This window comes from Melanotaenia boesemani, chromosome 6 (genome assembly GCF_017639745.1).
Source record: "Melanotaenia boesemani isolate fMelBoe1 chromosome 6, fMelBoe1.pri, whole genome shotgun sequence".
NCBI classification, from domain to species: domain Eukaryota; kingdom Metazoa; phylum Chordata; class Actinopteri; order Atheriniformes; family Melanotaeniidae; genus Melanotaenia; species Melanotaenia boesemani.
The window spans coordinates 20,388,775-20,404,552 of NC_055687.1; the positions used below are offsets into that span (position 1 = coordinate 20,388,775).

Below are 15,778 nucleotides of genomic sequence, written 5' to 3' on the forward strand. Positions count from 1 at the left end.
TTATTCTGTTCCAAAGTGATCGGTACATCAGGGCAAAAAGAGGGTCATTGAAGTGTTACGCTTATCTTGCTTCGTTTCTACTATACAGTCCAATCAGGGCAGTGTTGTGGTCTGGGGTTGCTTCATTTAATCAGGTTCAGCAACATCATGTGTGGTCTGCTAACAACCTGAACATGCTGACTGCCCAGGTGCTTCCAATAATAGGCACAGGTATATCTATGTCAGGATTTGTCAAAGAATAGGAGGTTTTTACACATGGACTGGCCACTGCAGAACCCAGAATTCAACCTCACCATAAAACTTTGGAATATGCTGGGAAAAAAACTTGATCTGTCAGATTCTCTCTACTTCTAGATCTTGGTGAAGAACTAATGGAACATGGAGGGAAATAAATGATGAAATTACTTGAGCTTATTTAAAGAATAACATGGTAATTGTGTACATTAATCAAAGCTAAAGATGAACTAGTAAATTAGCATGTTACTGTTTTTTTTTTTTTTTTTGGCCAGACAGATTTTTATACAGAAACAATTTAAACACACAGAATAAGATGGGAATTTAAATTCTTCATAGCACAGTACAATAATGATCAAAACATGTTAAGACAGAAGTCTTTCCCAGAGGATTTACTACTCTTTCTAATGTCCCGACAGGAAATTGTACTTTACAGTTGTCTCCCTCTGAATTTAAACCATGGATGTGAAGATTAAGTTCCATATATTTAGTCACTTGGAATCCAGTGAGACAAAGAGACATGGTTTTAATACATATTTATTCAGAAAATTACCTGAAGGTTCTCTATAATTATTATTTAGTGACCTCTAAGCACTCATGGTAATTACTGCAACATCAATGTCTTGCTACATTATAATCAAAAGCTAGTTTTGATTCAATGAGTGATAAAGAGGAACAAATATGAATAAGCTGTATTTGATATGACATTAACAAGTGATTTCTATTGCAAGCGCTTGAACTGAAAGGCTCCTGTTCTTTGACGTTAAAGTGCATCTTCTGTCCATAGACCCAAACCATCTCCTTCATGAGAATATTGCACATTTCAAGACATACAAGTCCCCCTTTTCCCTTAACAACATCTCAATTCTTCCCCCAAAAAGGCAAATGATCAAGGTTCTAAAGAGAAACTAAGAATTCAGTCACTGCTCTTCTGAAATTTACAAAAACTACATAAATATATGCCTTGGATGTTACTGACATGATTAGCTGCTCATACTTACACGATACAACCTTCAAATATAGACCACAGTGCTGATGATGCTCACAAACTACAGACATTTATAGAAGGATGACTAATACTGCGTAAACTGAAGTCTAGACATTGTGGCTCCGGAAGTTTGTTAATCATGTTTAGCCATGATGCAGCTCTAAAGGCTGAGAAGATCATTGAGGATGTGACATGTCCTTAATTTTTCTATTTAATAAAATTACTGAGATACAGTGGTTCAAGGAAGCATCAAATTTTACATCATTGAGGGTCAGAAGACGTGTTGGCACTCAGAGAGGAAGAATAAATACTCCTTCATGCAGGTTAACAAACAATTAATGGTTATCACTTAACAGAAGCAGAACTAGAGGGTCTGTACTTGACCCAAGCTGCAGGATGGTATCCAGGAACCACGCAGACCTCTACTGAGTTAGCCCTTGATCAGGATTGCAGCTGATTTTGTTGATACTTCAGTGTAATAGTTGGCTGGTAGGGTGGCACATAATCTGATTTAATCATGGCTTCCTGGTGATTTAAGACTCAGTCACATGGTGATCCAGCAGATTCAATCTTCCTGGCCGCAGGACCTAGCTCCACCTTGCACACCCTCTGTGCAAATTTCAGAGAGCATAATGTTTCTCCTACATTGCTTTCCAAAGCGGATACCTTTAATGGAACAATACAAACAAACTGAATTAGTATAAGGATTAGCATTCACTGAAAAGTGGCATTAGTGGTAAATATGTCTGGAAGATAAATCTCACCTGCACCACCATGACAGTCTTGCTGCCTTTGCCTAGGGAGTCTTGTAATAAGTACGTTAGGCGGGAGTTCCTGAAGGGGATGTGAGTCTGCCGAGCCCGAAGTGCCTGAATGACGTCTCCTAGTGCCAGCAGGGAGCGGTTGATGTTCTGGGCCTCTTTAAGCCTCTCTCCCTCTGCTCCAGACTTCCAGACCCTTTCTGAGCCGGCCAGGTCCACCAAGTTCAACTTCCCTGGTGAGAAAAGACAGGCAGTTATTATCGCAGCCACTCAACTCAACTTTATTTATAAAGCCCTTTAAAACAACTACCACTGAAACAAAGTGCTGTACATAAATGGACAAGCAACACAGAAAATACAACAATCAACAGGGAAATAAATAATATAAAATAATTGTTTATTGTTTTTAAAACAGTTTATAAACAATAAACAATTTAAAAAGAATAAATAGATTAAAACAAATAAAACCAATAAATAAAACAAACCACAACACACTAAAACAGGAAGTCTCATACTGGGCTGAAAGCCAAAGAATAAAAATGGGTTTTAAGAAGAGTTTTAAAAATGGACAATGAGGAAGCTTGTCTAATGTGGAGTGGAGCTCATTCCACAGTTTTGGACCAGCAACTGAAAAAGCTTGGTCCCCTCTGAGCTTCCGTTTGGACCTCGATACGTCCAGGAGCAGCAGGTCAGCTGGGGGTTATGTGCTCCCTCTTACGTACTACAGCTTGGAGGTGTGCAGCTGCGTTTTGCACCAGCTGGAGGCGTGCGAAGGAGGATTGGCTAACCCCAAAATAAAGAACGCAACAATAATCCACCTGAGATGTAATGAAGGCATGGATTACTGTTTCAAAGTGCCGTTGTTTGACCTTAGCTAGCCTGCCTAATGTGGAAAAAGCTGGACTTCACTACAACCTTTAACACTCTTTGAGCTTTCTCAGTGATGTCCTTAGGGACAGTTTTGATTTGCAAATTTCAAGCCTGACTTAAGACTCTCACACACTCTTTCCCCTAGAGAAAGAAAATACATGCATGACCAACCTGTGGTTTTGGATCCAGTGGCGAGGTCAGTGCCCTGAACGGTGATACACAGCAGAGCGTGAGAGCGTGAGCTGTGCTGGTTCATCTGAGTTCCAAAGGTGATCCTGTTTCTTCGGGCTGTGGCTAAAATCTTTATTAACACAAACTCAATCAACATTAGAATTTCCTTACTAAATCTATATTACTGAGTGACCATTAAACAGTTTGCAAACATTTCATACCTTCTTGATATGCTGAAAGCTCTTAACTTCAATAACCCTGAGGCCTGGTACATGCAGCTGTCCCGTCCCATCCGGGTTGATCTTTATATCCAGTTTATCTCCATCTTTACTCAGCAGGTCTCTGAAAAACCAAATATGACCAATCATCTAGCAGCCGTAAATTAGGTTTTATCTGGTTAAATGGCTGCCTCGTCCAGACCTCCTACTGTCTGTAATGTGATTGAGCCAGTATCAGTCTCTCAGCTCTCTGAGGTTGTCCAGAAACTGAGGCCTACCAACTGTCATCTGGACATTGTTCCATCCAGGGTGCTTAAACAGGTAGGGCTATGTCTCCTCTCTTTTTTCAGCACCAGCCTGAGGTCAGGTACTGTCCCAGCTGTTTTTAAGCAGGCTATGGTCAGGCCACTAATTTAAAAAACAAAACTAATCTTGACCCATCAGTTCTCTCAAATTTCAGACCAGTTTCCCATCTGCTTTTTCTCTGCTTTTTCTTACTGCAGCATTTGACACACTGGACCATTCCATCCAACCTGCCCGCCTGACCAGGTCATATCTAACAGAACATTCTCTGTAATGATCAATGACCAGTGAGTTGGAGGAGCCAACTCACTGACCTCTGGTGTGCCACAAGGTTCCATTCTGGTCCCTGCCCCATTTTCCTTGTACATGCTGCCCTTAGGTTGTGTGATGTCTCGTCATAATATCTCATTCCATCTGTATGCAGACGATCTACAAATCTATCTGCCGGTTGCCCAGAACTCCCAAGCCACACAGTCCATTCAAACATGTTTGCATGACATTAAACACTGGCTGTCACAAAACTTCCTCTGTCTGAACAAGTCAAAGACTGAATTCATCCTCCTTGGTGCCTCCAGCTCTACAAACATAGCTTCAGATCTCACACCTCTGACCACCCACCTCAGCCATGCAGTCAGTAATTTTGGACAGTAATCTCAAATTCAATAAACAAATAAACTCTGTGGTCAGGGCAATTTCTTTCAGCTTCACCTTGAAAAAACAATCCACAATCCAAAATTCAGGTTAAAATACTACAGTTTGTTTTCTGTTCTATCCATGGCCTTGCACCTCCTTATCTATTTGACATGCTGACCCCTTACCAGTCCAGCAGAGCCCTGCTGGTGGTCCCACCCTCCAGCGGGGTGATCGTGCCTTTGCAGCAGTGGGGCCAAAACTCTGGAACTCTCTGCCCCCTTGAGTTATGCTTCATCATGGACTTGCCCCTGTTTGAGGCCAGACTGAAGACCTGCTTATTCAGATCAGCCTTTGACACTGGTGTCACTTGTGAAATGAACTGATATGCATAATTTATAAGTGTGTTGTATTTTTATTTTTTTCTCTGTCCAGCTCTTTTATCAACTGTGATTGTTGTAAAGCGCTTTCTAAATAAAATGTGGTTGATTGATTGATTAAGAAGCAACAGACTGTACCTTAGCACTTCATTGTAGATCTCCACAGAGCTGACTGTAACAGTGTAAGACCACATGTCCTTCCTCTCCTCGATCTCACTAAAGAGATGTTTCAGGGCTCGTTGGTTAATTCCTGGGTTTTCCACACTGCCCTGGAAATCAAAGGTTATTGGGTTATTGGGCCAACTCTTGTCAGCTTAGCCAGGGTTTTCCTTTACATGAGTCAAAACCACTTTATCAATGGTGTCACTCAAGTTTCAGAACTAATTAGGATTCCAATGTGATGAATAGAAGCAAACATTCTATATGTCTGTATACTTATTGTCTCAATTCCAGACAAAATATCAGCATGTTTTCCTCTCCCAGCATTGAGAAAAGCCATGAAAACACTATATTAAAATGTAAAGTTTAATACGAAATGGTGTGCTATGACTTTTGGTAATTAATCATAGAACGCCATTGAAATTAGTAAGAAATAAAATACAATAAACCTTCCAATAGAAACAGAATTTTACCAACACTATTCGCAAAACCCCGTCTTTGGATCCTTAGAGCTCAGGAATACTAATCAGTCACAGTGTGATTGTCTCAAATTTGTTGATTTTTTTTTTTACCCTGCAATATTAGATTCACTATACACAATAGGTTAATTTAAGTTTTATCATTTTTGTTGGTATTTTTTTTTTTTCTTAATTTAAGTGAGAAAAGACAAACTATTTACATTCAAACTGTTTGATCACTTTGTTATGGCATGGAAATGCAAGGGAAAATTAAGAATTAATGTTTTTCCATGGAGTGTCTCACTTTTGGGTTAAGAACTTTTAGCTCAAATCCATTGTGACAAAACACCCAAGGAAGCTCCAATGTCAAAAATTCTCATTATTTAGATCTAATAAGAGAAAACATTCCCACAAAATGAATATACATCTATTGTACAATGCCAGTTTAAATTCTTGAAGCACCTCTTATTCAGTTTAGACATTTGGTGTAAATAATATGACTAACAATATATGTATATATATATGTAAAAAGATGAAATAGAAAATTTACCTCCATTGTGTATGTTTTTCCAGACCCTGTCTGTCCATATGCAAATATGCAGACATGGTAGCCATCAATACAGGATGTCACAAGAGGTTCAATCTCCTGAAAGACCTGATGGAACCAAATGCAAGGTAATATGATGGGTTACACTTTCTCTTACAATATTCTCTGTCCAGTGAACTTATCTTTTTAACTACCTCTTCTTGAGTGGCCTGTGGGTGAAAGACTTTGTCCAGCTCGAAGATGCGACCCTTTTTCTTGCTCAGCACAGTGAGGGAGGACTCATTGTTGGGGTCTGTGGTCACAACCACAGACTGGCCCTCCTCATGCTGGTCCTCCTTCAGCACAGGCTTCACGCGACAAAGAACGCGAATGTTGCCTAAAAAACAAAAACAGTCAGAGGTCTCAATCAGCAACAGACCCCAAATTTTGCAGCAAACTTAATCTTTTCATACTTATACCTTTGAGCTCCACCAGCTGCTCATGATACTTCCTCCGCAGTGCAACCTCCTTCCTGTATTTCTCCAAAAGATCTTTGTTGGCTTCAGACATTTCACTAATAGCTGCTGAAATCTGCCAAAGACAAAACACAGCAACAATGAATTTACCCAGTGTCTCCTTCCACTAAATGCAGCCTTCAACGACTATATGAGGCTTCATACCTGTTTCTTTGCTTCATTGATAGCTGCTCCATAAAACTCTGAGAAGTTTCTAACCTGGCTCCTCAAACTAGCATAATCTGTCTGCATGCAGCGTAAAGTTGGTGGAAGTGCAGTCAGTCGTTTCTGCAAGGCTGAAAAAGAGAAAAGCACATTAGGAAGCACACTCTAGCTCAGGGGTGCCCGAAGTCGGTCCTCGAGGGCCGCTGTCCTGCAGATTTTCCAATGCTTCCTGCTTCAACACACCTGACTCAAATGAAATAGATCCAACAGCCTTTTAAGTTTTGCACAATGACGCATCAATTTGAGTCAGGTGGTTTTGGAGCAGGGACACATCAAAATCTTGCAGGATTGTGGCCTTTGAGGACCGGAGCTGGGCACCCCTGCTGGTGAATTTTTTAAGGTTGCTGAAACAACCTGAAAGTTTGTCTTTTCCTCTTGTGATTGAGTAACTCAGTGAACTCACTGAAGAATTGGTCCTGCAGGTTCTGAAAGTGCTCAGCTGAGCAGCTTGCAGCAGCCTTTACTGCTTCCTCCTTCCTCGCCTCCAAATGGCCAATCTCTTTCAACAGCTCCTCCCTCAGTTTGCCGATTTCTCGCTCATATGCTGCGATCTGTAAAAGAATCAGCAATTATCAGTCTGCCAGCTTGGTTGCTCCAATCTGTGCAGGATCAGCTCTGTAATTAGTTCATCTGTCAATGAAAATGATCCAGATGAAAAATTCCACAGCCAGGTGGAAACATTCTCCTGTTTTTTGTTTCTCCCCTCTCATCACCTGTTCTTTGAAGAGAGTGTGTTTTATTTACCAGTCTGGACTTGTCAGTATTAAGTCTTCCTATTCAAAGAATGAGGAATTTGTCTCCAAATCTTTTGATTCTCATTCCAACAGCCAACAGTAATGATGGACATTTAACTAGGCTGACAAAAGCTGGCAAAAGCCCGGTCAGTGTTTCAAGCTACGTGCAATTTTCTGCTCACAGGGGCATATTTACATCAACAAACACGGGTCGTGTAGTAAGCGCATACAGTAAGAACTGGTATTTTATAAGCACACGTCTTTAAAAGCACTTCTAAAAGATAAGATATGAGTTTTGTTGCCTCAGTTTATTACCTTGTGCTGCAGATTACAGCTGTGTTCATCTGACTTCCTGATCTGTTCCTCCAGCTGTTTGCATCGCTCGTTCTGACTGCACAGCCTTTCAGACAGCATCTCATTCCTCTGTCTGGCTTTCGTCAGCTGCTTTACTGTAGCTGGTGATTCCACCTCCACAGACTGGGTGACATACTGGGAGAGATGGTACAGAACTATTTAGAAATGGTCACTACACCCTGATTAGAACTCTAGACAGAAAATATAAGCACAAGTGTGTCTCCATTAATCAAATATCTCTCTGAAATCCATGATTTCATCAACATTTCCAAACCTTAACAACTGGCTCCTTGCATCTCTCTCTATCCAGCTCCAGCTGCAGCTCCTTCACTCTGTCCTCTCGTTTCCTCAGCTCCTCTCCTCTTCTCCACTCGCTTTGTTCACTCTTTCGCTCCAGCTGTGAAAGCTGCTCAGCACGCTGTTGTAGTGATATCTCCAGCTGCTGCACTCTGCTACGGAGATTCTCATTCTCCTTCATGTAAAACACAGTAAAGTATATGCAAGATTGCTCCTGTTAACATTTGTCTGAATAGCACATGTGTGGCCTCTGACCTTTCCTTATGCCTCTCACCTTGATGAGCATGGTGTTGGACTGGGATGGGATGGCTGAGAGCTGCTGCAGGAGGCCCTGTGTGACACTCAAGCTCTGCTTCAGGCTCTCGTTCTCTGCTGATAGACACAGCACCCGCTTCTCTGAGTCCGTAGCACCCTGAGGAAAAAAAAAAACACTCCAGTAAAATGATAGAAATTAAATGAAAAGCAAAATGCTTTTTCTTTTTTAATTCCTCAGTTAGCTGTCCATTTAGTTTAATGTTTATCACATTATGATTAAGGTGTTGTACAAGATTAACTGAGCACCTCTTGGCACTTACAGCACTATTTTTAATTTAGCTGGTGAGGCAGCTTTGCTGATGGCAGGAAAACAAGGTTAAATCAATAGCTTTCAGGACTCACAGTGGCTGTTCTCAGCCTTGACAGCTCTTCTTCACGCTCCTCTATGCAGCTCTTGAGCTCATCAATCTGTGAAAAAAATCAAAACAATAAAAAATTAGATTAATTTCACAGGAGAGACACATTACCTTCTGTTATTTGAAGATTAATTTAAAAAATATCTTACTTGAATATGTTCCTTTATAGTTCTTACAGAAATCCTGACATATGTCTACACTTCAATGAATTCACTTAACGATATATGTGTGTGCATAAGCAACATTTAACTAATGAGTAACTATCTACCTGCTGTTGAAAGGCTTGGATACGCGAATGTCTGTCTTTTTCTTTCTGCTCCAGCTGTGAGTGTAGCAGGTGGAGTTCTCCTCTTAGTTTACTCCTCTCACCCTGCAGCCCACACAGAGACTCCACCAGCCTGTGAACCCCAGCTTGTGTCACTCCACCACTGTTAGACTCACCTGGGGACAAGAAAAAAAAATATTCTACATCACCCTGAATGCTGTTAATAATATAACCTCAGTCATATTCAATCATCTCCGGAACTAAAGTCATATTAAGCCAAGCAAAAATAGTTCCAGTTAATGTCATTTTAACTTCCCTTGACCTATATGTAATCTGTTCATTTAAGAGTGTTTTCCACAGCACACTTGAAAGCCCATGTGTGAGTGTAATATTAATGACCATTAAATATGCACTTACTGTGAAGCTCTTACACATACCATGTAGTCACAGTGTACTGCAGCTAGGTTAACATCACTGTGCCTGTGTCTAAAGACCTCAATACGAATACTGCAACGCATCACATGCAGAATTCACATCAGTAAGTTGGAATAACCCTCTAAGACCTCCCTGGTCTTCAGTGACTGTTCTGAGCCAAATCTCCAACTGTATTTCAATCACTTTACTCCTCCTCAATTTGTCACCTCTGATTTTCATAGCAGGGCTAATTTCATCAACACAGCATGTCGAGGTTTGCAGTGTCACAATGCTGCAGGAGTGTGTAGGTGATGCCAAAAAAAACCATGGAGGAGAGACTATAGCAGTTATTCAACTCTCTGCAGAGGTACTGCTCAAACTGTTCCTTTAACTGAAAAATATATTAAATTGTTGGATGAAGCATGAAACCCTTCACTTAAGTCAAACACTAAATAAAGAATCAGCACAGCCAAGTCACAAAGCAGCTGACAAACTGCATATGCATGATGCACTGCCACTCAGTCCTGCATTTTGCATTACACCTTGCAAACAAACCAAATAGCCTTGTGGCTCTGGAACATGGACCTCAGGCTATTTTTAGTCCAACACGTTGGCACGTGCTGCCCACCATGTGCCAGACCTTGTAAGTGCATTTGCAACACATAAGACAGGACTAACAGACATGTTTTATTCATGCCAGACAGTCAGAGAGCTGCTACCAACATACCAGAGACTCTCTTTATACACACTTATGCATCTTTATCCAGAAATTGATGAGTAAGGAGATCTTCTGCTTTAAATGTTCCTCTATACTGAGATATATATGACCTGGGTAGGTTATCATGCTGTACTAGCTATCATATATAGACAGATTCCTCTGTGGCTGCATGAGTCATGATATGGTCAGGGATCTACATGTGGTCTCACAGTACCTGTTAACCAGCTCAGTATATGCACAGCAAAGAGTGATGCTACAGAGCTGTTGGTGGGTTCTGCTCTAAGGTCAAGGACCATCTGGTTAAATGTGAAACACAACAGGTACAGACATCTAAAGCTCTGGGCTCCACTACATCTGCACACTTGTCTGATCTCTGTGACTTCACTGATGGCAAACCACACAAACACCCTATAAATTGAATCAGTTTGTTCTGCTGTTGATGACTCAGTTTGTCTATAAAGAGATAGTACAATGTGTTCCTGGTTCTAAAACTAGATAAACGCTGCAATAATGAAAAACACCTTACACTATACACAACTGAACCATAGCACCCCTGGTATTTTAAAGAAAACATTTGTACTCTACCTTCACTACTAATATCACCTTCATTTGGTTCATATTTTTTAAAAGTGTGGTGGAATATTTCTGTATTTCCACCACTGAGTGATTATAACTAGTATGAGAGTATTTAATCTCTAATAATAGACTCTAATAATAAATCTAGTCTTAGTCTCATATGCAATATTCTGCTCTTCTTTTCACACTGACTAACGTACATTTCAGTGTTGTCATGGAAAAGACTCATGACCTCTTCTCAGTGTTTCATCACATACACAGCATGAGAATGGAAATCCATTATTTTGCACCTTATTTTCCCTTCCCCCATCATCACACCTCCTCATCTTCCTCCCCCTCTCAAATCCTTCCCCTTCTCCCTCACCCTCACTATGTGGGCTGGGGCTCTCTTGCTGGCCGATGGCCTCCTCCAGGCTGCTTATAATGCTGTTCTTGTCCCGCATGCGCTGGCGGTAGGAGGTCCGCAGAGCTTTCATCTGACGTCGGTGTTGGACACGATGCCTCTTAAGCTGGACTCTGTACTGGTCGGCTTGCTGCTGCAGCTGCTGAAAGTGGGAGTACTGCTCCAAAAAACTTAGCAAGTGGGACATCACAGCCACCAGGGGAGACTCTGCCAACTGTGTGGTACAGAAGAACACATAAAAAGTTAAGTACCAGTGCAGAACGCCTGTTTAGTGGAGATGGAATTTATTTAGCTCTACTGCCTCAGGTGGGCAGTGCAGAAGGGGTGACACAGTTTGGCTACCTTTCCTGTTGTTTCCAGCTGAACTTGGGAGGCTCTTCTCTTCTCAGTCTCCTGCTTGAAAGTCAAAAAGGCAGCCAGAGGAGTGCATGCTGAGATGTCTGGGGCATCATCCTCATCTTCATCACTCAGCTCATCAGTGTCACTGCTACTGCCTTAGAGACATGACATGACCAACAAATTAAAAAAACTGTATAAGCCAAATATTTGATAAAATATCAAACAGCAGTGTCATTCTTCTTATACACCTGTTCATTTAACTCACTTGATTCACTAAAGTGAGCACAAGCTTTTTTCCCCATTCTGGGGGTGTGGCCATCTCTCCTCCTGATCCCTGTTTCCATGGAAACAGGACTTGGCTCCTGAGCACAGCATCATATATGAGGGTCAGACAGTAAGACACACACATATGCACAAACAAAAGAAGTACACTTTACAAACACAGACATGCGCACAACTGCATGCATAGAGATGAGAAACTATAGGAAGCTTATAACCCAATGGATGTTTCCCAAAGAAAAAATAAAAAGATGGGGATCCCTGAGAATGGACAGGACATGGCTAGACATACATCTTGGGAAGCTCCACATGCCCCCTCCAATGCTTCCTCCTCCTCTTTCTTAAAGACAGTATAGAAGATGTAGACCAAAAGGGAGTAAAAGGCATACATCTTCACGCCATCCAAGAGCCCCTGTAAATGACAAATGGACCCACTGATTATACACACCTTTAAAATGGTGAAAAACACATTTTACTTCTTTATCTAATATTGTTCTAACAAGTATCATGATCAAGGATTGCATAATAAGAAAAAAATCTCGTTACAACAGGATTCCAGTATTTTTTTTCCAGTCAGTCCATTCCATACTGCAAAATACCTACCCCCCTTTACCTCATCAAATGTTTTTTCTTCTTTGCTTATGACAATTTGTCACTCCGGCCATTTATATTCCATATTCACGCTCCATCTGTGTTGTCAATCCTAACTCTTCCCATGCAGCCCTTGTTCTTGGATGCAACAGCATCCCTACACTGTGTGCAGCTCCTTTGTGGCTCCTTTTCATTCCCTCATCCTCTCTCCTCCCCTTTCTCCTCCTCTTCCTTCTCCCCACTCTGTTCCATCTACAGGCTGCATCTGCAGCGAGCATGCTCAGTGTGGTTTCCTGTTCTGCTGCAGTGGTGAAAGAACAGATGCAAACAGATATGGAGAATGTTGGAGGTGGGAAAGTTGAGGCTGATACCAATGGGCAGAGTCAGAGAAGGACAATGAGTGCCAAGTTTCTTATATTTATTCATGTTGTAAACTAGGTTGACATTGTTCTTTCTAGTGATTAATACCATTTTAGCCACAAACAACAAGGACATTGCTTGATAAACATTGTCAAAAATAAAAATGTCATGTTAAAAATAAAATAAACAAAAATGTAAATGAATGCTATAAGAACACACGGATAGTTCAATTATATAATCATTTGGGGCTCTCAAAACTCAAACATACTGAGTAAATGGCTGATAACGGTACGAAGCATCACTGTTACATCTGCTTCAAAGTTTGATGGAGGAACTGTCCCAGAGAAAACCAGAAAACCACAGAGCCATGGATGCCTGCACATATACTGCAGTGAAGCTGCTGAGGCAGCTGCTCACAGCCCTGAAATCCTGAGAGACAATCTGCAGCATCCACCACAAATCTCTGTCAAAGTCCTGCAAGGACACCAGTGGGGACAAAAAAAAGGAATCACATTTAAGTTGTAGCAAGTTTAACAGGTGAAGTCATTTCATTGATCATTACAGTTGCTACAAATCAATAAAGTCACCAAAACAAGTGCTTCGATATGTAAAAGTGGTGAGGAGAGCTGAGCCAAGAGCGTTGACCACTGCAGTTGTTACAGTGATACTGCTGAGACTGCAGTTCAAATATTTCCCAGACTCTGAAGTAGAGGATTTTTTTAATCCAAAGAACTAAAACTGTTTGCAGAGAAATGTGTAAACAAACTGATAAACATCCAAATTAGATACTTTGAAGGAAATTGGAACTCACACAATAGTAACATTATCATACATGATAAATGTCACTAACACACATCCTATTAGAGAAGAAAACATCCAGTATGCCTTTGCTGACCCTCAGTTGTTTGGCAGTTTTTTGTGAACCTGGTGCTTTCATTTAAGTACTGTTAATATGAAGTTACAAAAACAAGCTGAACACCCAGTTATCTTTTTATGACACAATTCTGCTGTTATTGTTGTCACTCCATCAGAGCTAAAACTAAAGCTAGGCGATCAATGACATGTGTTGTGTGTCTTTTTTTTTGTTAGCAAGTGAAAGATGGACAAAGAAAATCCAATTACATACTGAATGAGAATTCATATGGTTTTTTTTTTCCCTAATTATGAAACAGCTCAGTTTGCCATGACATACAGGGTGCACTTTTCAAGTTGTTTTTAGTTTCTTGAAGGTTTAGGAAATTGATTAGCATAATTTGACTTGATTTCTCTTTTTAGGCATAGAACATAATATATAAATGTACATAGGTATGTCAAAACCGGTATATTATTATATTATTTCACAAACTTTTTCCATATACTTCAGAAGTAGCTAATATTAATCATAGTTTTTATCAATGTTTGTAGGGTGCAGGGTGCACCCTAGACCAACCTGCCTCCAACCTGGTAGCAGCTGGAACAGGCTCAAATACCCTTGATTTGGAAAATGCAAGTAAAAGAAAATGGTATGAAACGGTTGGTGATTTATAAGGCGTTGTTATCAGTAGTCCACAACAACATAACAAGGAGAAAATTAGCAAATATTTAACCTTTGAAAGGTGGAACTATTCATTCTTTTTTAGTAATACTTAGGCACTTAAACTTTATTCATTTCTCCTGTCTCTAACTTGATCACCCCTGATACAATCAGTAATAAACATATTGTCTAACCATGCAAATTGTTAGTGATTTAAAGATTTATGCTACACCGGTCAGTCACATCCAACAGAAACCTGCTGAGAGCTCGAGTTGAGGCCCAACAACCTATCAACAATGACCCCTTTAAAAGCCACTTCATCAGTCCTTGTGTAGCGGCTGGAGAAATAAGAGGAGCAAATGCATTAGTTCCAACTCTCTGTGTCACAAGTAAAGGAAGGCTAAGGGCCACACTGCCCAAGGACCCTAAAGCATTACCAGCAAACAGGCACACGGTCAGGCAGCAGGACAGAGATGACAGACCCAGGCAGCGAGTCATGATTGCAAGAGTATCCGCTGAGAGCCAGTCTGAGAGTCCGAGCAGCAGACAGGAGCCACACAGGAGAATCTGTGCTGTGTTGTGATCTTGACTGAGCCACAGGAATTCAAAGGAGACCAGTGCTGGAGCCAGAACCTCCCCAGCCCACTGTGCTTCTTTTTGGAAGGTGGTGAAGTATAAGCTGAAGGGATGGAAGATGCTAAGCATTGCAGAGATACCAAGTACGAAGAGGCCAACCGAGGGCCCCCTGTGATCCTGCAAGAGAGGTGGACACAGAGGAGATTTCTCATAGGGTGTTTAATAATAGGCTGCAAGATTACTTCATTTTTACTATAAATTTGAGATATGCAAGCCATAAAGAGTAGGCACACTTTATATCAAAATATATGATAAACCATAGCTGCAAAATACAGCAAGAAAATAAGCACTTTAAGGTAAATAATGTAGCTGCAGATTATTTCTATTGATATACAAAAATTACTTAACTATTTAACTTGTTATTACAAGCATGCTGACTATTTCAAATAACCAGTTTTAACTAACCCTTAGATATTCACTTCAATAACTTTTTTTAACAAGAAAAAGCAAAGAATATTCATTAATTAATACAGAAAAAAGATTATACCCACCTTAAATAGTTTATACGAAGAGTACAGCGCTGCGGCGGACAACATGATGTCAGAACAAGCTGCCAGAACACTGGACGCCATTGATTCCGATTTGAAATGCAACGCGTAAAAACATCTGCGCACCGGCCAACACCGTTGTCACTAATCACAGAAAGTTTCAATGAGTGTGTCTCCTGTCGCTTATTACAGCTATAACATATATGTGACTGTCACTGTTAAATCGGGACACGCGAGAGCAAACTTAGGTGTGGGCTACAACAGTGGCGGGTTTGTTTTTACACGTGACGTAAATTTGACAGTGCGCAGGCTCCGTAAGATGCGTTCAATTGACTAGTAAAATATAAGATTTTCCCAGTGACATTTAAAACGATCACATTATAAAAGTTTTACTAACACACACACACACACACACACACACACACACACACACACACACACACACACACACACACACACACACACACACACATACATACATATATATACATATATGTTCAATAATGTGCAATAATTTTAGATTTTTTTTATGACACCGTCCTTAATGAATCACTTAAATTTGTGTAGTGAAACTATCATTTCTAATTGGCGTTGAAATTTGAATAAAGTATTTTAATGGTATTTACCTGGATAGAAATGATAAAAGTGTAATCTAACCTAAATCATTACACCAGGCCAAACTAACAACAATGATGTATAAGG

At 40.5% G+C, this 15,778-nt stretch overlaps 2 protein-coding genes across 4 annotated transcripts; both read right to left on the reverse strand.

The window, feature by feature from the left end:
* Window positions 1–755: 755 nt before the first annotated feature.
* On the reverse strand, window positions 756–12,318 carry si:ch211-257p13.3 (kinesin-like protein KIFC3). 2 transcript variants are annotated; one of them, XM_041987341.1, is made up of 20 exons: window positions 12,102–12,318; window positions 11,781–11,900; window positions 11,475–11,571; window positions 11,213–11,364; window positions 10,838–11,084; window positions 8,763–8,935; window positions 8,481–8,546; window positions 8,098–8,235; window positions 7,801–7,998; window positions 7,488–7,661; window positions 6,842–6,989; window positions 6,379–6,509; window positions 6,178–6,289; window positions 5,914–6,095; window positions 5,723–5,827; window positions 4,694–4,824; window positions 3,246–3,366; window positions 3,025–3,154; window positions 1,987–2,216; window positions 756–1,888 (listed from the first exon to the last, which is right to left on the reverse strand). In XM_041987341.1, the coding sequence occupies exons 2-20, from the start codon at window positions 11,877–11,879 to the stop codon at window positions 1,763–1,765; spliced, it is 2,760 nt and encodes a 919-aa protein (XP_041843275.1). In that variant the 5' UTR covers window positions 11,880–11,900; window positions 12,102–12,318; the 3' UTR covers window positions 756–1,762. The 2 variants fall into 2 exon arrangements, with proteins under 2 accessions (XP_041843275.1, XP_041843274.1); XM_041987340.1 differs by having other exon boundaries at window positions 10,832–11,084.
* Window positions 12,319–12,330: 12 nt separating this feature from the next.
* Window positions 12,331–15,367, reverse strand: LOC121641283. Of its 2 annotated transcripts, XM_041987348.1 has the most exons (3): window positions 15,080–15,367; window positions 14,390–14,705; window positions 12,331–12,913 (listed from the first exon to the last, which is right to left on the reverse strand). In XM_041987348.1, the coding sequence occupies exons 1-3, from the start codon at window positions 15,158–15,160 to the stop codon at window positions 12,906–12,908; spliced, it is 405 nt and encodes a 134-aa protein (XP_041843282.1). In that variant the 5' UTR covers window positions 15,161–15,367; the 3' UTR covers window positions 12,331–12,905. The 2 variants fall into 2 exon arrangements, with proteins under 2 accessions (XP_041843282.1, XP_041843280.1); XM_041987346.1 differs by lacking the exon at window positions 12,331–12,913 and having other exon boundaries at window positions 13,887–14,705.
* Window positions 15,368–15,778: the final 411 nt, after the last annotated feature.